This window comes from Lonchura striata, chromosome 1A, assembly GCF_050655825.1.
Source record: "Lonchura striata isolate lonStrDom1 chromosome 1A, ASM5065582v1, whole genome shotgun sequence".
Classification (NCBI taxonomy): domain Eukaryota; kingdom Metazoa; phylum Chordata; class Aves; order Passeriformes; family Estrildidae; genus Lonchura; species Lonchura striata.
Window position 1 is genome coordinate 73,723,065 of NC_140741.1, and position 21,502 is coordinate 73,744,566.

At 46.9% G+C, this 21,502-nt stretch overlaps 1 protein-coding gene across 4 annotated transcripts in view; it reads right to left on the bottom strand.

Moving 5' to 3' along the window:
* The window catches only part of PLXNA4 (plexin A4), a 476,129-nt gene that overhangs the window by 26,934 nt on the left and 427,693 nt on the right, over positions 1-21,502 (bottom strand). For all 4 annotated transcript variants that reach the window (XM_085569917.1, XM_085569916.1, XM_077783705.2 and 1 more), the window contains exons 23-27: positions 20,881-20,947; positions 18,471-18,617; positions 12,811-12,970; positions 4,070-4,173; positions 1,102-1,201 (exon numbers count right to left, since the gene is read on the bottom strand). In XM_085569917.1, the coding sequence (XP_085426043.1) occupies positions 1,102-1,201; positions 4,070-4,173; positions 12,811-12,970; positions 18,471-18,617; positions 20,881-20,947 (578 nt within the window). The remainder of the gene's footprint in view (positions 1-1,101; positions 1,202-4,069; positions 4,174-12,810; positions 12,971-18,470; positions 18,618-20,880; positions 20,948-21,502) is intronic.

Below are 21,502 nucleotides of genomic sequence, written 5' to 3' on the forward strand. Positions count from 1 at the left end.
TCTGAGTGAGGGCACAAGGCATTCCCCTCTCCCTGACCTTCCAGCAATGTTGCCTTTTCCAACCATAATTATCAGAAGTGTTGCACCTTTCTGTAGCAAGATCTGAATCAGCCTCATTAATGCATTACCAATCTCTACATATTAATTATCAGATGGAATATCCTTTTTCTCTCTGGATGCTGTTTTCTTAATTGCAATTAACAATCACTTTTTGACCCACCACATCTTCTGCTCCCCCCGCCTCCTTCCCTATTCCCCCCTCCTAAAAAATCAAATGGCAAAAGAATTAAAGAAATCCAACAGAAATTAACCCCCCTCAAGTCTTCCTTTCCAAAGGTCACTGTGTCTTTCAGTAATTGCAACAACATGGCAAAGAGGATGAATATTAATAAGGCCTCATGGATCATTTATGTCCTTGGAGAAAGTGGAAGGGGGCACCTCTGGACATTGAGTAACTGCACTTTCCCATAAGATAAAGAGAGTAAGGAGGATTGGAGATACTTCCATAAATTAAAAATATGAATAAAGTGATATGACAGCAGCATTCATGTTGGAGGGGGGTCTGCTGCACTCTGGTTGTGCATCAGGGGTGTTTTTCTTTGCTGTCCAGCATCACCTTAGTGAGGCACGGGCTGGATGCAGTTCTAGTGCAGGGAGGAAGGTGTGGAGGGGGTGAGTGATGCTCAGGAGGTTTGGCCCTGCAGAGGAGTTCCCACCTGGTGTCCCTTCCACAGCTGTGTCACTCTCAGCTGCCTCATGGGGACAGTGGGAACAGCAGCCCACTGCTTTGAGCTCTGCTGATAAACACCTCAAACTCTAAGAGTGGCATTTGGTGATCTAAGAGGGAGGCAGTTAATTACACAGACTCTTCCTCTCATTAATGAAAGAAGAACTTCCCAAGAGCAACCCAGCCACTTGGATCAACAGTTTGAATGAGATGCCAGAGTTTTAGATGGCTAAATCCTCCCCTCCTGCCTCATTTCACCAACTAATCATCTGCCCATCAGTTTCCCTGCTGGTGCTTAGAGTTTGGTGACCACTGTGATGTTTGGGATCTCTTCCCAGTGCTCTCCCAGTCCATCCCAGCATACAGACCCTTACCATACTTGCTGGCTGACGTCCGGGACACCGTGGAGTTGTTGACTGCATTGTAGGCAGTGACTTGCTTGGAGACCAAAGCTACCACAGATCCATCTGGGACCTGCATTAAAAAAAAGGATTGGGTCAATAAACTTCTGAAAAGTGGCTGAGGACCATGCCCAGGGCAGCATGAGCTGCAAATCGGTGTCTCTGTAGGCAGGGCACAGTTTGCCCTCAAAGCTTTGATTTCTCTCTTCATTGAGTTGGTCTAGTAATAAATAGGGACAAAATCTGATGTTACACATCCAGAATCCTGTGCTTGGACAAAGGGACAGCTGGGGACAAACAGATTCTGCTCCATCCAGGCCCTGATTCAAGTCCAGTGACGACAATGTGAGTCACCGAGTCATTTAGGTTGGAAAAGGTCTTCAAGATCATGGAGTTCAACCATTAACTCACCCCCACTGTGTTCACCACCAAGCCATGTCCCTAAGGGCCACATCCAGAGGCCTTTTAAACACTTCCAGGGGTTTTTTTTTGCATTAACCTCAGCAAATCTGACAATAGGTTCATCCCAGGGAAGCTCTTAGGCAGAGCAGGAGCATGAGAATAACAAAATCATCTGAGCTACTTCAAACAGGCTTGGCTGTCCCTTTAGGATGATAAAACCAATGTGAAATGTTCCATTCTTTCCTCCTGGACTGCAGGCAATATCTGGGTGCTTGGTTCAAAAATTCCTGTCTACAATTTTCCACTATGATCCTGTCAGCCTCTCACCCTCCCCTGTGACAAGGGCACTGCTGGGTTGAAGGGACAGCCACAACTTCTTTCTCTTTGTGGTGTCAGAGGGTCTAGGGTGTGGAAAAGCAGCAGGTTGGGAGTGGCTGATATCCAGGATGTTGTGGGACAATGTTTTGAGGGACCACAGGACTTTTTTGAAGGAGCCAGACTTTCCATTTCTACAAGGCCCATCATGTGTGTCCCACATCAGAAATGTTAACAAGGCACGGCTCAAAAGAGCCATATCAGGAACATCTGTGATAAATAAGATCAGAAATGTTAACAAGGCACGGCTCAAAAGAGCCATATCAGGAACATCTGTGATAAATAAGACATCATAAAGAGGAGATGGGTAAAAAAAACCCTTCTAACGACATCTAACTCTTGTCTGTGTAATAATAATAATAATAATTAGCACTTTCATCTTCAAAGCACTGCAGAGGCTAATTAAATAGCCCCTCAGCTATCACGGAAGGCAATTATTGGCTCTTTGTAGTTTTAGCTCCACACCACAGATGGGGAAACTGAGGCAAAGGCAATCTCAGTGTCTGTCCCAGCATGATCCGTGTCAGCCTTCAGGACAGGCAGGAAAATGATGTTTCCTGAGGACCTGGCCCAGCTCATCATACAGCTGGGAGCTCATTGCCTGAAGCAAAGAAAACATGGAAAAAGCACAGAGAGGGAAGAAAATTATGCCTGGTTTGTTGATGAAAAAAAGCAGGAAACGTCCTTGCTCTGTCTGGGGAAAAAAAAAATCAAAATCATCCAGCAATGCTTCAGTCAATCTGAAGGAAAAGTTTTGTTTCCTTTTCAAATTATTGCTTGCTGCCTCCTCAGCTCAGCACTTAAGTGACAAGAGAAAATAATCTTGTTATGAAACAGAGGTTGCTGAGGTGTGATGGAGGAAATGACAAAATCGTCAGCATCGGATTAAATTTAATGAGGTCTTTTTTGATGGTGGTTTTTTTCAAGAAGACTTTGACTAAAACTTCACTTTTTTCATTAAATCTACCACTTGTGTCAGACATTTTCAGACATCTCTAACCCTCTATTATGAATTTCCAGGTCACGCAGGGAAGAAGGGAAGCAGAGCAGGTCACCTGGACCAGGTTAAGGATCAAAAAGAAAAGATCCTTGTAATAACAACTCCACTGCTCCATGGTCTCCAGCCATGCTGTCTTCCACCTCCCTTTTCCAGTCACCAAGCCTCCCTCTTTCCATTTTTCTCTCTTCCACCCTTCTGAACTCTGCTGGCATTAAAAGACTGTGGATACATTGGAAAAAGGGGCATGGATTTGTTGTCTAGATGAGAAATGTTAACTCGTGCTGTCCTCATCTCCTCTTCACCACCTCCACTCACCAGGGGCGTCCTTTGAGAGGGAAAGAAGATTTTTTTTTGCTACCCTTGGCTTCCTCTCTTGCATTGTTCAGGATAACTGGGACAAGGACAGGAGGGATGGCTCAACATGGGGGTTCTGCCCAGTTACTGCCCACTCAACCATTCTTTACCTCTGCGTTTTAGCATAATAAAAATCACAGCATTATTAAGGTTGGAAAAGACCTTTAAGATCATCGAGCCAAACAGTTCACCCAGCACTGCCAAGGCCACCACTAACCCACGTCCCCAAGTGCCACATTCACAAGTTTTTGAGCTCTTCCAAGAGTACTGATTCCACCACTGTAGGAATGTGCCCTCTGTTGATGGAGTAAACAAGTTACTCTTTGTGTCCTTAAAAAGGACAAAAGCCTAGAAGTTTCTCTCCTCAATTTGGTTAAAAGACACCTCATAGGACCTTGGGGACTTCACTTCAAACTTAAGGATAGCTAACTGGATAGAAGCTAAAAAGGCCTGCCTAAGCTATTCACTAGAAAAGAAGAGAACAAAAGAAGTAAATGGCTTTTGTGAGGTGTTTTAGCAGGAGCAAGAACCTCTTGCCCTGGCTCGGTTTTTATCTTTAAAGAGCTTATTTATTTTGCCTTTTATTAAAACTTTTTTGTTTCCAACACTATCACAAGAACCATCCTGCTACTTTTAGGCCACCTGAGGTAGCTGAGCTATCAAGGGTATGATGTTTGTCTGCGAGAGCTTATGAGACCTGGCTCAAATAGACAAAACATTACACCACTTCCCTGGGCAAGAGAATAATATTTTGCTTTTTGTTTTGCCACAAAGAAGACCTAACTCCTACCCACCCTCTCCCACAGGTACCTGGTAGTGTGCCAGCGTGTTGAGTCTCTTCCAGTCATTCTCTATCTTGGTGGTGATGTCCTCATCCTGAAGGATCATCCTCGCCCCGCTCGCCTGCCGCCACTCTGCAAGGAGAAATAAATAAATAAATGAGACAGGTGTTGCCTTTTTCCCAAACGAAACTTGAGACAATTTTAGCAATATTTAGTTATAAAATTTTATATAAAATTTATATATTTTATATAAAATTTTGTATAAGAGCAGATCTTTATTTGAAGGCCTTCAGGGGCCGTTGTGGAAAGATGTCCACAAAAGTCTACCCCTCCCAGGGGTGAGTATGCTTTTATAGGTTTTAGGAAATTAGCATAATTGATAAAATTATAATAATTTATAATTATTTATAATAATTTATCAATTAGCATAATTGATAAAAAAGCACCAATTAGGAGGACAAGTGGTGATGCAATTCACCCCCAGGCCAAACCCCTTCTCTGGAACCCCCCTTGGCACTGGCTGTGCTTTGTCCATGGCAATGTAACTCAAAGAGTTGTTCTCAGCCTTGGTTCCCAGGAAGAACCAAGATAGCACTGGGGCCCTGCACCTCCTGGGGCTTGGGGCTCTGGAATTTATTTTGTCTTTCTGCCTAAGGAAAGGCCATGGAAAATTACTGGGAAAACTAGCCACTAATACAATAGGCTACAGAGCTACCAATAGATGTGTGAATTTACAGAATTCACAGAATTACTGGGTTGAGAGAGACCTTCAAGAGCATTGAGTCCAGCCCAGCCCCAGCAGCTCAGCTCACCCAGTGCCACATCCAGGCTTTTCAAACACATCCAGGCCTGGTGACTCCACCACCTCCCCGGGCAGCCATCCCAGAGCTTCATCACCTTTCTGGAAAAGCTTTTTCCTGCTCTCCCACCTGAATTTCCCTGGGCACAGCTTGAGGCTGTGTGCTCTGGTTGTGTCAGGGCTGCCTGGAGACAGAGCCCCAGCCCAGTTGGGCACAGGCACCTTCCAGGAGCTGTGCAGAGTGATCAGTGAATAATACAGGGAACATAGAAAAAAAAAAAAGGAAAAACCAAATGGCATCACAGGGACAGAGCCCTGGCCCTCCCTGTGCCCAGAATCCACACTTGTGTGGGCATATAATTCATCACCTCTGCAGCCTGATTATTCACAGTGCTTAACTCTTAATTTACTCACAGCTCTGCTCGTGCTCCAACACGGCTGTTCCCAAGACCAGCCTGCCATTGCCAGTGTTTGCCATTCCCGTGGGACATTGTTCCAGGGACAGAAATCCTGGTCCTCTCTCCTCTGGCAGCACAGAGCCTTCAGCAGTGCCTGAGATCCGTGTCCCTGCCAGGACCCAGGCCAGAGAGGGCTGCTGTGGGCACAGCAGAGTCTGGCTGGGCACAGGACCTGTGCTGGGCTCAGCTCATGCCCATTGGTGCTCCTAAAATGTTTTAGCATCTCAAATCCACTGATGGGCAGCAGGAAACCCTTGGGTACAAGCATAGTGATGTCCACACATTTTTGCTTTTTATATATTTTTCATCTGTTTGTAGCTCTTTAGACTACTATTCCATAGTTACATAGCTCCTAGGATTTTTCCTGACCTTTCTCTTAGATTTTAAAAAAATAAGCTAAGCTTCTAACACATTTCTGCAATACTATTTAGTCTTATTTTCAAGAAGAGGATCTACAAAAAGAATGTTTTGTTTTCCAGTCAGAACCTGAGAAGACACAACAAGAAATAGATCAAAGAAGCCCTGGATCAACTTCACTGGGGCAGAATCCAGGGGGAGAATTACCTAACCAACTGCTCTTCTAATTTATGTCAACCAATTTCTAATTTATGTTAACTAATTTATAAACCAATATTTGTTAGATATGATAATTTGATAAACTTATAAAACTTGCAGAAAGGCAATACTGGGTGTACCCAGGATCACTGGGACTCCTGGAAGCTTCCAGATAAAGGTCTGCTTTTTATTTTAGTATTTTAAGACCATTACAAGAGTTTTTCTCTTTTGATATTAGGCAACAAGAGCAGAGGCACAACTGGGGAGGAAATCCAACTTCTGTTCCATGGTGGATGTAAATTTTACAAGTTTTCAGCACCTGTGGGCAGAAGGACTCCTGTTTCTGCCACTTCTCCAACCTCTGTCCTGGAATTATGAATTCCTGCAGCATTGGAGCACCCCAAATTTCCCAGGGTGCCATTTTTTGCTCAAATCTTGAAGAACACTCCATAAAATGACAGAATCATTACGGTTAGAAAAGACTTCTAAGGTCCTGGAGTCTTGAGGAGGATTGCTACAGCTTTCCCCACAGAGGACTCACAACTTGCCTCAAGCAAGAAAAACATAAATATGACCAAAAGGAGAGAAATTCTTCCTGTGCCTTCATCAAGCTGGACCATTCAAAGCTCTCCTCTTGGCTGTCACATTTCAGTCACAGTGACCCAACCAAATACAGCTTAGCCAGAGTCACAGCAAAAAGTCCATTCATTTGCAGGAGTTAATTAAAATGAACTCTTGGATATGGAGACTTCACCTGCCACCCTTGCTTGTTTTTCCCAATATAAAAATGCAAGGACCGTTGCAAATTTCTTTTGGTTTCAGCACTTTTCTTATCACATAATTAAAATGCAATGGGTAAAGCTGCACTTGCCTTTATTATTCATTTAAATTAGCACCAAGAGGTCAGCAACTGTGTTTATTGCTGGGTGTTACTTTGGCTGGAGATACTCGGGGTGAGCAGAGGTTGTGTTGGCTGAGCACTGAGCCTGAGCTGCCCTTCATCTCCTCCAGCTCCTCAGATCCTCACCTGCTGTGGAGGTTGTGTATGGAAGGGGTGAAAAACTTCTAGCTACTAGAGAATTGTACACACTCTTGTGAAAAACCAATGTTAAAGATGGAAGAAACTCGGGAACTTTCAGCAGATTACTCACAGGTGGTACAGGTACCACCTATAAGTAAGGACAAGACCAAAGAGTAAACCTAACCATAAACAATAATTCTCATAACTGTGAGACTACCATCAAACAAGCCAAACAAATAAAACTCCTATAAAAAGTCCAAATATTAGTACAGAAAAGCCTGACAAATTAAATACATCACGCTACCCCAAACACACCAAAGCAAACACTGCGTACCCACAATAATAAAAAACAGCACTAAATAATTAGAGACCTACCCTACACCTCTTGCTATGGCCTGTAACACCATCTAAGGTCTTAGAAAACAAGCCTTTTAAAAACATAATACCCATAAAAAATGGAATCAAACAACAAAACTAATTTCAAAAGCAACCTTATCAACACCTAAACTAAGGACCATAGTGTACCACAACTACCATAGACCAAATACAAACAAAGCAAATACATAAAATAAACTAATAAAAATCACTGCACTTACATCACCCTTGTGGAGTCAGAGGATGATGCTCTCTGCTCATTCCCACCTGGAACAGATCCCTGCCATCTAACTGGTCCCAGACACAGCTCAGAAGAGCAAAAAATGCTGAAGTTTGGGCTGTGATGGGAAATGGTTCTCTTAGAAAGTTCCCCACTCAAGGCCAAAGCCAGTTCTGCTGTCACAGATTGGTTCTTGTGTGAGCTCCTCACGGGGTCATGGGGACAGTGTCACTATGACCTGCCTCCTGTGGGACCCCAGGGCTTCCCTCTGGCAGGTCTGGGACCCTGGCAGGGGTCAGGAACGCCCCTGGACAGAGCCCCCAGAGACACTGTCTGTGATCTCTGTCCATGGAAAAGAGTTTTCAATCTTACAGGATGAATTACAAGCTCTGAGTGTTTGATATCAGTAATAATTAAGTGTGGCACAGGTGCAAAAGTAAAATTTTAGGATTCTAGATGAGGCGTACAAAGGGGACAAGATGGAGGAAATTGGGCGTGCCTTGTCCTTTTTCTCCTTCTTCATGCCCTCCATGTCTCACTGTGGTGTTGGCATTTTTCTGTTGGTTCAGGCTGGGGACACACTGTCCAACGTAGGTGACAGATATTGGCACGTTCTTGTAAATCCAGCCCAGGGAGTTTCTGGTATTGAATGTTTGTCACATCCCACTGAGGGCAGAGCCCCACACGCTGCCCTGCAGGACAGAGCTGGGCAGGGCAGCAGAACATGTGAGAGAGAAACAGAATAAACAACCTGGAAACCAGCACAGACCAATTATGGCTTCTGCTTTGGCTGCGGGGCTGAAAGACAGAGACTTTCTACAATCTCAGAATCATCAATACCTCAGATTCCAACACCTCCTGCATGGCTCTGCATGTTCCTGTGATCCTTTCCTGCCCTGGCTCACCTTTGGAGAGACACACACTCATGTTTTGGGAGGGATGCTCAGGTTCTTGGTGTTGCACTGGGCTCTGAATTGAGGGTAGCACAGCTTTCCTCGTTCTGGGCTTTATCTGTATTCCAGGGCTGGACAAGGTGCTCAGAGCAGATTTCCCTCTGATCCAAGGACATCCTGAGATGTTTCCTCAAACCTTTTGTGCAGAGACTCAAGGGGATTCCTGAGCCATTTCCCTGGCCATCCTGCAGGGCTGTGTGAGGAAGAGTCAGGGCCAGCCTGGCTGCACAAGACAAGGAGGAGAAGCTTCAGGGCAGGCTTTGAGTCCCCAGTTTCAGTTTTGCAGCCTGGGTTCCCTGCCCAAACACACACCACTTCACCTCTGGTACGTCACTGAGCACCTGAGCAATGACAGGGAAAGGGCCCCCAGCTGTCCCCAACTCTTCCTGGCCTCACTGCTCCCCTTCTCCATGAGCTCAGGGGGTCACAAACAGACCTGCAAGGAAATGGGATGGGAAAAGGTGACCCTGCCATCCATCTTCACAGCATTAAGTGAACCCTGTCAGCTCTGTCCTCGCTGGCAGCCCCCTGACCCCTCTCTGCTCGGATCTGAGCACTCCTCGGAGCCAGCACAAAGGACAGACACACTCCAATCCAATTTGTTACACTTCCACCTTCCAGAGAGAGGGAGGAGAGGGGGAGGGAGGTAAAAATCCCATTAACTTTATCAAGCCTTCCAATCAGGAGTGGTGGTAAATGCAAACTCAGGAGACAGCTGCTGTGAAGCCTTTATATTTCATTCAGCAGATAGTGTATCTTTTTATTGCATGCAGGAATTACTTCTTTGCTTCTTTTCTCTCTCTCTCTCTCTCTCTCTCTCTTTTTTTTTTTTTTTCCCAACTTGACTGGGGAAAAAGGAAATTCCAGGGGCCTTTGACAATGAGGTGCTCCCTTGAGCTGGAGCAAGGCCTGGCTAGGGAGTGATTCTGTGAGGACAGGGAAGATGGGGAGATGTCACCCTGCACCTCAAATCCTATAGAAAATGTTACACCTCCCTCGTGCCTTCCCTCTGATCCAGGTCTAGGAAGAGAGGAGAAACTCAGCTCTGTTCCTGGGGTGGAGGAAGGGATGGGAATAAAAGTTTATCTCAGAACACGGAGCTGAAAAATGACAGAGAAATATTTTATCCTGTATGGAGTGAATTATGGAATCACAGACTGGTTTGAAAGGGATCTTGAAGATCAGCCAGTGCCTGACATGGGCAGGGACACCTTCCACTATTCCAGGGTGCTCCAAGCCCTGTCCAACCTGGCCTTGGACACTTCCAGGGATCCAGGGGCAGCCACAGCTTCTCTGGGCACCCTGTGCCAGGGCCTCATCAGCTACAGACAAAATAATTTCTTTCTTAAAATCTAATCTAAAACTCCCTTTCTTTTAGTATTAAGCCATTGTCCCATGTCCTGACATCTCAGGCCCTTGCCCAAAGTCTCTCTCCAGCTCTCTTGGAGCCCCTTTAGGCTCTGGAAGTTGCTCTAAAGTCTCTCTGGAATCTCCTCTTCTCCAGGCTGGGCACCCCCAGCTCTCCCAACCTGACTTCAGGAGAGATAAATGCAAACTCTCTTTCTTACCCTATATATACAAAAGTTAAACCCAGTTGAAATGTTTCCAGTTTAAATGAACCCCACATCCCAGCACTGCAGGGCTGGTGAGGCAGTGAAATCTCACCTGACTCGGTCCACAATGAACCTGAGACAGCATCACTGACAGAAAGCCAAGCCAGCAGCTCCCTCCCTCCACCTCTGACCTCAGCACTGCCTTCCAAAAAAGCATCCAGAACCCAGGGAAGAGCAAACACCTCGGCATGAAGCCACATTCCTGCTTTGTGACCCTCACACCTGAATGTTTTCCCAAAGATGGGGTGTTTCATGTGTGGGAGAGATCTTTTAAAAATGATAATAACAAAAATCACCACCGTGGAAAGAAGTCTTTACTCAGAGGGCTGCAATTTGGGGGTTTGGACTAAAACCTAACCTCAGGGTGTCCAAAATAAAGGCTTTCAGCTGACAACCCCCTCCAGGAGTTGCCTGGGCAACTGCCAAACGTTGTGACATTTGCCACACACGCGAGTCCCTCTGCCTGCAGCTACCCTGCATTTAACAGCTCAAAACAACTCATTAGCTTGTTTGCTTTCTGCCATGTGAGCAATCTGGCCTGAGCATGGACAGAAAGCCCAGAAAACGGTGATGGGGAGCAGGAAATGATGCTGCTGTTGGAAAGCCACAGGTTTCAAGGCCAGATTGCAGCCATCTGCTCTGCTCCAGCCCTGAGCTCAGGGCAGGCTGATCCTGAGAGCTCTGTGATGGTTCCTGAGGACCAGCAGTGCTTTCTGTGCTCCCCTTGCTGCCTTCAGGGTCCCTGAAGGATGCCAGGTGCCAACGAGCATCATTTCCTTGCGGAAAAGCTGGGATGGAGCTGTGGCTGGGTGTGTGGAGGCTCTTGTTCCTATTTCACCCTCCTCCCACCTTGTTATCTGCATTGCTGCTATCTTCTACTGGGTTTTATTTATTTTTTAATTGTTTTTCCCCCACAGCTGCCTCATCAGTGCTCCTGGCCAGAGCTGCCCATTAGCCGGTCTGTTGTCACTGTGGCCAAGCTGGTTCTCTGAGGGGAGCACATGCTCATACCAACATTCTGGAACTTTCTGCTCCTCAGCACCACTTAGGAGGACATGGAATCATAGACTGGGTTGGGTGGGAAGGAATCTGAAAGTTCCAAGCCTTTTCTATGGACAGCTTCCACCAGAGCAGGTTGCTTCAAGCCCTGTCCAGTCTGGTCTTGAAGAGGTCAATATTTCTTAAAACAGCATCAATTCTGGATGGAGGATTGTCAGACCCCAGCTGGGACCCTGCACACACACACTTCTGGTTCCCAGAACTGCAGCGGAATCCAGTTAATCCCCAGGTTTACAATATGCAGGTAAAATTCCTGCATCTCATTATGGACACATCCTTCATCTTCACAGCAGAACGAACAATTCCCAGTCACACCCACGCTGAGATCTGCAGGAATTGGTCCCTGTGGCCAACACGGGGCACCAAACGGGCCAGGAGATGGGGCTGTGAACTCAATTCCTCTGCTGTGCTGTGCCCTGGCACCCTGCCCTGCTTTCCCTCATGCCCACCCCACCTCTCAGCACTCCCCTGCCGACTCACAGCAGCTCCAGAGCCATCGTGGCTCCTTTCTGGATGATGTACGTGATCTGTTCTTTACTGCTGCTGGTTTTGGCAGCTTCTTTCGTTATTCTAGCTGCCTTTGATGGGCAATTTCTGTCAGGAACTCCTCCTTCCCCTACACATACACACACTCAGACACTTAACTTCAATCCCTGACCTATCATTCCTGCCTTCATTATTGCTGTGAATCGTTTCTTGGCCTCGATCCATTCCTTCTCCTTTTGGTTCCTCTACAGCTCAGCTGTTTTTATAGACTCCATCATTTTCCAGCCCAGTCTCTTTCACTGAAGGTCACTGAGAGCAAATTCTGGCAGATTCAGCCACAATGGAGTCCCCAGCCCTCCACCAGACTCCTCAGCAATGGCCTGAGTAGATTTTTCTATAATTTTTCACATCCTCCAGATTTTTCTACATTTTTTCATACTCTCCAGGTGTGGTACCACTCCTGCCTGTAGACTCCAAATTTAGACACCCACTCCTCCCATCATCCTCACTCCAGCTATCCTTTTTCCAGGGGTCTTTGGCAAGAGAACAAGAACAGTCCCACTCCTGCTTTTTCCAGACCCAAATCCAGGGACCTCATAAATCAGGAAAGCTGGACAGGACAGAACGCACATCCAACCAATATGGTTAATGCAACGTTCTCCCTCTATTCGAGAGAAGATGGCAGTTTTTATACACTTCTATATAGTTTACAGTTTACAAAGGCACTCTGATAGGCAAGCCAACATTGTTTACCTTTGCGTTAAGGTGGTCAGGCTTTTTCCACTGCAGCTCTACCCTAATTCACATTCGGATAGCTCATTACTTTGTAGTTACCTTAACATAATTTCTAACTGCGCCACAACTGAATTCTCACTGTGTCAAAGGCTTCCAGGCCCCACCAAGGCCGCTCATCAGGGCCTGTCTGAGGGGCAGCTCAATGCTCACTCCAGACATAAATCCTGCCCTCTCTCTCTCAGAAATTCTGCAACACAGACCTTTGTCCAGGATGAATTCTGTGGGCAGAAAAGCACGGCAGTGCTCTTTTTAAGGCCAAAGATTTCCTAAGCCAGGAGCATAAACATCACCAAAATGTCCTCTCTGCCCTGCCACTGTGACTTCTCTGCCTTGCAGGGGGTGTGAAGAGGGGTCCCTGCCCCAGCAGAGTGTCTGGATGGAGTTTGTCCATCCCCCAGCTCCCCTCTCCCCCCCTGGCCAGGAGCGATCTCCTACCCAGGTCCATGTCAGCAGCTTTGGGCCGGTGGGAGCAGGGCACGTTCTTGAAGATGGCATCGAGGATCTTCTCCTTGACCTGGGTGATGGTGTCACAGTTGAGGATCTTCACCGGGATCTCGGGGCTGTTCACGTTGTCGGGGTTCACGCAGCTCAGCACCTGAGGGAGAGGCACCACACATTTCACAGGGCACTGGAACCCCCTGGCTGCCCCTCCTCGTGGGATCTGCATCCTACAAGAGGGGTCTAGGGTGCAAAAAAATGGGTACCAAGGGTGCTCCCACCCTCACGTAGGCACAAAGATGTGGTTTCACCCAGGGGTGTCTTCATAATATTTAACCATGGAGTCACAGAAGGGTTTGGGTTGGAAGATGCCTCAATGATCACCTCATTTCACCCCCTGCCATGGGCAGGGACATCTTCCACTATCCCAGGCTGCTCCAAGCTCCATCCAACCTGGCCTTGGACACTTCTGGGGATCCAGGGGCAGCCACAGCTGCTCTGAGCACCCTGTGCCAGGGCCTGCCCACCCTCACACTAAAGAATTTCAATTTCCTTCTTAACAACAGAAAACCCATGAATACCAGCTGAGGTTCTGGTGCTTTCAATAAAAAATACTCATTGAGATGTCAAGGTGACCTAATTCAGGAGTGGCCTCCTTGCCTTGCCACCTGGTTTTGATAATCCCAGTGAAAAGCTTTGCATTTGTCCATCTGCACAGCCATGGAACTGAGCAGACCCTTCTCAAAAGAATGCTATTAATCTGAAATGCAGGGCTTCTTAAGAAATTAAACACAAACCCACATCAACAACCTTTGCTTTCACATGCAGAAGAAGAAAATCAACCCAACTGGAGAGGCCTCTCTTTTCTCAGAAGGAAAATTTAATTTTCTCTGTTCTGTCCAGGAGTAAATGCAAAGCATGTGGTGTGGGGGGGATACCCTAAACACAGAGTATTTAACAGCAATCTCCCTGCTAACCCTTGGCTGTGTTTCTGTTGTTCATTCTGCTCATTTCTGGTTGCACAAGTGTGAAGTCTATAAAGTTTTATAAACTCAGCACACCTTTGCACTTGAAAGGGGTGTTCAGTGATGCTCCAGGCTGTACATGGTCATTAAATGTTCCTGTGGCACTTTTACAAGTACAGATAGGCTGGTTTTGATGCATTAGACAAATTTTAATTTGACTTAAATTCCCTTCTGCAGCATACAAGAAGTGCTGGACTGTCCATCACTTTCCATCTTCACCTCCTAAAATGCAGTGGGAGCTCAAAAATGGGGTGAAATCCTGTCAGCCTAATTACACACTGCCTCACCAGGCTTTCTTTGGTGATGTTGTGCTCAGGCAAGAGGGACTTGTGAAGATATTGCTTACAAAGAGCTCTGTGATCTTGCTGGATGAAAGGGGAGATGTAAATAGGAGATATTGATTAGATCATAATGCTATTATTTGTGTGTCACTTCCAGAAGTATTGAAAAAGCATCAATTCAGGTCATAAGAACAGCACAGATTTACAGTTCTGGGGCATCTTTCATCTCAAAGGATCACAGAATTGTACACAAAACCATTGAAATTAGTCCAGTGTTGAAGGCTATTAATTGGTGTTGCCCACTGCAGCTCTCCTGGGTTATGCCCATTCCCAGCCCACAGAAACTTCTTCCCCTGAAAACTTCTTGGGTGCATCCAGAAAATCCCACCTGATTGCTGAGAGCCTGCACTGGTGTTTAGCTTATGGTTGGGCTTAATGATCTTAAAGATGTCTTCCAGCCTAAATTATTCCTGTAGGGAAATGGAGCAGTGCTGACAGCCTGGGACAGCTCTTTGGGGTCACAGCTGGTTCTGGGGACCAAGTTACTCTTCAGGTTTCTCTCTCCGTGGTCTGAGCTCAGCCAAAACAAGGTGGTGCCAGTCAGGGCAAGCTCTGTGGTGGGATAAATCTCTGATACAAACAGCTGGATTTTGGGTTAGTTCCCCACAGATGGCACTTGGTGTTGTTTAAAATGATCTGAGCTGTCCTGCCAGGCCAGCATCTGGTGCAGAAGACCCCAAAATCTCCTGCAGGTGCTGACTGTGCCCCCAGACCAGTAGCCAGCAACCGTGGTTATTTGAGCTGGGTTTTCCTTGAATTTCACAGGGTGCCAAGGTGTCAGAAAAACTCTGCCTAAGTTAACCACACTCATTCACACCCTGACCACAGTAATCCTTGCTTCCCTCTGGAATCCAGGACATCCCTCTGGCTGCCCTGGATGGCTTGAGACCCTGGCAGGGGGCTCAGAGACCTTGGCATGAAGTCAAAAACACCTGTGGCTTCCATTTCAGCCTGTGGAAAACCTGCCAACTCTGTATGAGGAATTACAAGCCACAAGGGTTTGAGTAGTGTGATATTTGAATTAACACAGGGCAAAAAAGTAGAATTTTGGGGTTTTAGAATGAGGTTCAAGGGGAAAAGATGGAGGGATTTGGATGTGTCCTGACCTTCTCCTTCTCCTCCATATCTTGGTGTGATGGTGACACTTTTCTATTGGTTTTAGGTAGAGACACACTGTCTAACACAGATGATGGGTATTGGCACATTATTGCAAACATAATATATGCAGATTTTAGTATAAAATGTGAATACCGCCCTAGAGAGCAGACAGAATGCCATGGCCTCCTTGCTAGCCAGAGCTCAGCAGGTCAGAGAAAGAATGTTACAGATAAGGAAAAATAAACAACCTTGAGAAGCTGATCCTATGCATTCAGACTCATTCTTTGGCTGCAAGGGCAGGGAAACGAGGACTTTTACACTCCTGGGGTCACCTCAACACCCGGACCCCAAGACTTCCCTCTTTTCCAGCTCAGCTGGCAGAAGGAGCAGGGAAGGCTCCTTCAAAGGGCTGTTCTGGTGTTCCAAGCACGGACGGGGCCATTGGTGACCCCTGAAAACCCCATAACACCTCTATGTTCATTACAACTTCTGTCAAGGGTCTCTCTCCAACATTTCAGAGAATTCAAACCCCAGTTATGGATGCCAACCCCATTCCCAGAGCACAGTGGCTTTGGCATATATTTCCCAGGCTTTACATCATCTTTCCAGTGGAGTTTTCCAGCTGTTCTCATGTGGAGCAGGAGATTTTTCTCCATGCTCAAGCCAGAAACAAATCCCACCGCTGCAGCAGTGCTGTTCAAAGACTTCAACACCATCTTTGATGTCAGCTGGTGGGGAAGAGACCCCATGATGTCTTGTGCTCCTACAGGACTGGTCACTCTAAGGGAAGTTGGATCTCCCAAATGCAGTGCTGCTGCTCCATCACTCACCACCTTCATCTGGGCTTCAGAGTCACTCAAGGTTGTGACTATTTGGGCACTGAGAGGAACCCAGCACTGTTCTGTCACTCACTGAGCTCTGTGTCCCATCAGGATGTGGGGTCAGCATGGATGGGAATGGGAGTGGGAGCACATGGAAAAGTTATCTCCGGGCTCTGCTGTCCCACTGACTCTGTGTGGCCTTGGGACATCTCATTTCTCTGGATTTGTGTTTATTGACCTTTTACTCCATCCTTGGGTAGTTTTTTTTTGTTTTTGTTTTTGTTTTTTTTTTTTTATCTGCCAGCTCTTCCAGCCATGAGCTGTCTCTGAGTGTCTGCAGACATGCAAAGTTTGGCTCAGCTAAGCCCTGATTTCCACTACACATTAGTGGCATTTAAATAATAAAGGCACAGTTTGTGATTACTCTCACAGGTGACCTGGTTCTGAGTTTGTGTGTTATTTTCCCGACACCAGGACATCTCTGCAATTCCTGTCCCAGGACAGAAATCCTTTTCTCGCCTCTGTTTTAGGCTGGAAAACTTCATACAGTGAGGTTTGGTGGAGAAAAAGGAGAAAGGCCCCAAAAACACTAAGCATAGGAAAGCATTCTGAGAATTAATTGTAGAATGCTTTGGGTTGGAAGGGCCTGAAAGATGATCTAATTCCAAACCCCTGCCATGGTCAGGAACACCTTCCACCATCCCAGGCTGCTCCAAGCCCCATCCAGCCTGGCCTTGGACACTTCCAGGGATGGAGCAGCCACAGCTTCTCTGGGCACCCTATGCCAGGGCCTCCCCACCCTCTAAGGGTAGAATTTTTTTCTAATTTCCAATCTAAACCCATTATCTTTCAGTTTGAAGTCATTCCCTCTTGTCTTGTCACTCCAGGCCTCTGTAAATAATCTCTCTCCATTTTTCTGTTGGAATTCCCATATTACAACCATGGAATCAGCTCTGGCTTTATTTCATTACTCAATATTTTTAATAAAATATGTCAGGCAGCTCAAGGAAGGTAGAAGAAGGACAAAATAGAAATAAAGAGAAACAGAAATTAAGAACAGTCCTATTAATATTCTGCTCCTTCTTAATCTCCTTCACCAGAGCTGATCTCTGTAAATCTGCTGAGATTCCTATCGGGGTATATTTGTCTGCTCTTGAGATGTAAGAGGGAGAGCTGATTATCATCAAACAGCACAAAGCCAGCAGAGGAGAGCTTTGTTCAGCCTGATGTATAATTACTACCCTTTGCTGGCTGCTTTAGATCAAGCCTAAAAGGATCGGGGGGATTTCCTTCAGTGAAAGTGATCACTCTGTGGCTGCATTTTTTTCTCTTTTCTGCTCATTTTCTCCATGTGTGATCAGTCTTCTGAAATTTTAGACAGCCACACATAACAGCAGAGAAGCAGCACTCTGCCAGTTTAGTGGGAAAGTCACATTTTTAATATGCAGAATAAAAACATGGCCTCATTTAAGACTTAAGTCCACCCCCTCATCAGACTTGGATTCAATCAAAGCTCAGCTCTAGACTGGAGTTGAAGAACACAAAAGGGCATTTCTAGCACCAGCCTGCCTGGGCTAAAGTCTAAGACAGTTTAAGGTCTAACACTTGGAACTAAATGATCCTTAGGGTCCCCTCCCAAACCATCCCATGATTCTGTGATTGGACACAGCCCTCAGAGGCATCTGGAGCTAAGTGAGATGAATGTCCCTCACTTGAAAGTGCAAATAAAATAATCTGATCAGTTTAGAGCATCTTCTGACTGTCCTAAAAGTTGGAATTTTCTGAGAATAAAGATTGAAAATAGAAAAATTACAAGGCTCATTGGAGACTTAGAAAGTGTTCTTCATCCAGCAGAGACTTAGAGGCTAAGTGGATTTAATGCATCCAGGGAAGAATGAAGGCCCACAAACACACTAAGAGATATCTAATGCTCTTTAATTGATGCTCTTTAATCAAGTGGGAAGAGGGTGTAATCTCAGAAGAAGCTAAAGCTGCACATATGCAATGTGCATCTTGCCCCATGCAGACAATTCCATTTTGAGGGAAATGGCTCAGTGACAGGGATTAGTTTTCCTTCCCTTGAAATCTTTAAATCAAGTTCCTTTTTCTTTCTCAGGAGGGAGGGCTGCACCAGCTCTAGAGCTGACCTGATAGGTCCCTGCACTGTGCACCTCTAACTATTCCTTGGTGCCAAAATCCTCACTGGAGAAACGCTTTTTTAAATTTGCACAGTCATCCTTAGGCAGCATTACCATATGAAAACACAAGAATAAATCATCCCAGAGGGTCAATCACTGGTTCCTGCTCTCTAAATGCCATTTAGGCAGAAGATTCCAGACCAGCCCAGGGGAAGGTGTGCCCAGAGCACTCACCAGGGTCTTGTAGTCGATCTGCTGTCGGATGAGCTTGTCCTCGCTCAGGGAGTACCGGGCCTCCCCCGTGATGGAGTCAATGGGGCCCTTCTCCATCTGCTGCTTGATGGCACAGAAAAGGGAGAAGAGAGGCTCTCCAGCACACTCCTGCAGGGATGAGAGGTAACCACGAGGTGAAACAACAGGCTGGAGTTGAGAATACAGCCTGGACATCCCAGTGACTGCCTTGGCTCACCGTCCCAAAAATCGCTCACGATGGATACATCATGATGGATGCATCAATGGGAACCAGTCTGTTCCAACAGCACAGGGTCAGAGGTGACCCTCAACTTCCACAGAGTGCAACCAGCCTGTGGGCACATGGTGAGACCCTTAGGGATGGTTCTGTGCAGACCCAGGAGTTTGACTTGATGGTACAATGCACTTGGGCACATGGTGGGACCCATGGGGACATGGTGAGACCCTTGGGGATGGTCCTGTGCAGCTCCAGGAGCTGGACTTGATGGTACAAAGCTCTTGGGCACATGGTGGGACCCTTGGGGATGGTCCTGTGCAGCCTCAGGAGCTGGACTTGATGGTACAAAGCTCTTGGGCACATGGTGGGACCCTTGGGGATGGTCCTGTGCAGCCTCAGGAGCTGGACTTGATGGGACAAAGCTCTTGGGCACATGAAGAGACTTTGGGTATGGTCCTGTGCAGCACCAGCAGCTGGACTTGATGATCCTTGTGGGTCCCTTCCAGCTCAGCTTATTCTGTGACTCTGTGAGTGTCCTGTCATGGTGTCAGTGTTCCCTGGCAGTGCTGGGGCTGTTCAAGTGATTGCCACCAGGCCAGAGCTTTGCACTGGTGGAGCAGGTAGTGGGATGGGTCCCAGATGACCTGGAAGCAGGTTTTAAAGGGAGATGGATGGCTGGTGCCACATCCTGGGTGTCTGGGCAGAGTCCAGAGGCTCCCTGAGCACTCTCATGCTGCAGGCAAACAGCAATTCTCAGACCCAGGTGTGCCCCTGGACCTGTGTGGAGGTGACAGAAGTGTGGGGCCCAGCACAGGACAGCAAAAAGCAGCCCAGGCAGGCACAGCCAAGCTCATCTGTCCCTAATTTCTCCTCATCGTTTCCACTCACTCTTCCCACACTTTTCCTTCCTTCTGCACTCCCTCAGTGCCATGCACCCCGTGCTTCCTGCTCCTGCCTCCTTTCCCCTTCATCCCTCCCTTCTTCCTCCCCTCCTCGCCCTCTCCTCTAGTGTCCCAGCTCAACGAGCGAGGTCATTTTCCTCTGGTGTAAATCCCAGCGAAAACAAGTTAATAATCGGAGGCAAAGTGGCCCCTTTTTCAGTCCCTACACCTGTCTCCCACTTAATTAGCTTATCTGCCAGCAGCATATTGCTTCTGTGTGCCTGTCTCCTGCCCTTATCAGGCCTCTGCTCAGGCTAAGGCAAGAAGACAAGTAGCTGAGTGGGGTGAAAAAAGCCTATTATAAAAGCAGCTCTTTAGAGAGTCACCTCCTTATATCCTTTCCTTTCAGCTGAAAGCAGGGATCTGATACTGGAGTCACTGAAATTACCTTCCAGGGACCTTCAAAACTTTCCCATGTGCTCGTCCTTGAACTGGTCGTGCCTGGGGAAGGCTCAAGGGGATTGGGGTTTATTTGTAAAGCCTCAAATTGCCTGGCAGAGGTGGTTATTCTGTCCAAATGAGGATGTGAGGTAGGAGGATATTTAGCAGCTGCAGTGGGAGTGGGGGAGAGGTGCAGAGCTCAGCTCCTTCCAAAAAGGCTGGCTCTGAGCTTGGCAATTGTGATTCTTGAGGCTCAGTGTGGGTCCTGCAGGGGGAATTGGATCCCCCCGCAGTCAGTGGCAGGGCTCGAAGACTGAATGGCTTTTTCAACTACACAAACCCCAAGGAGACCTTCCAAGGAATGAAAGGGCCCAGGGGCTGCCTCAAATCCTTCCACTCAAGTGCATTCAAAAAGCTTTGCTGATGGATGTCCCTCCACTCTCGTGGGGCTGTGTCTCAGTACTGCCTCTGAGCTGGGGTGGAAGGAGATCTCCATCCACTGTGCACTGAAAATATGGGTCACCACATGATGGAGACCTCAGTCTGCTGTTAAAAGGACAGCATTCTCCGCACAGGTCTCAGTCAGGCTCTGAAATCCTTCCCATTTCCACACTAACCCTTAAACCCCACCTCTACAAGAGAGGGACCAACAAGTTGCCTCTCTAACAAAGTGTCCCTCTTTGTTCTCCCTGGGTCAGAGAATAGCCCATCTCCTATTAGGCAGTGACCTCCTTCCAGAGGCAAAAAAACAAAGCCTTTAACTTTCTATCTGAGAAGTTTTCACCCCAACTGATCCTCACCAAGAAGAAATGCTTTAAAGCAGCTGTTTTTCCAGGCATGCTCCACCTCTTACCTTGAGGAACTTGTAGAGGAGGAAGGTGAACCAGTTGGTGAGCATTTTTTCAGCCACAGACTCTGTCCTAAAGTGGAGAAGAAAGAGAATTGGAAATGAGTTAGTCATGCTGGTCCTATCAAAACACTGTCCATCTTCCTGCCCAGTGGGAAGTCTGGCATGGCACCATCAGGATTTAGCACATCCTAGGTTCCCTGTTTTAGTTCTGGATTTAGGAAACCTGCAGGAAAACCTTTGCTGCCCTGTTGATTCTCCTGTGCCTACAAGTCCCTGTGTATCTGTTTTTCAGTTTCTCCAACAACAAAAAGGAGTTGATGACATTTGAGGGAATCTTCTCCAAAGAGCTCAGGGTGGATAAATCCATCAAATCTGAGGCGCTCAGAGCGAGGCCATATGTCAAGGAGGCTGTATAAATACTCAGGAGAGACAGATCTAAGTCTCTGGGGAGCAGTTATCTGGCACTGCCTATCTCCCTGGCATTTGGGAGTGATTACACTCCTCAATGTGTCAATGTGGCACATACACGGAGCTCATCCTTCTGCCCTTGAGCACTCTGTCCTCAATCAAACAAAAATCCATCTAGAGGCTTCAGGGTGAGCTTCTCCTGCAGAAACCTGTGCTG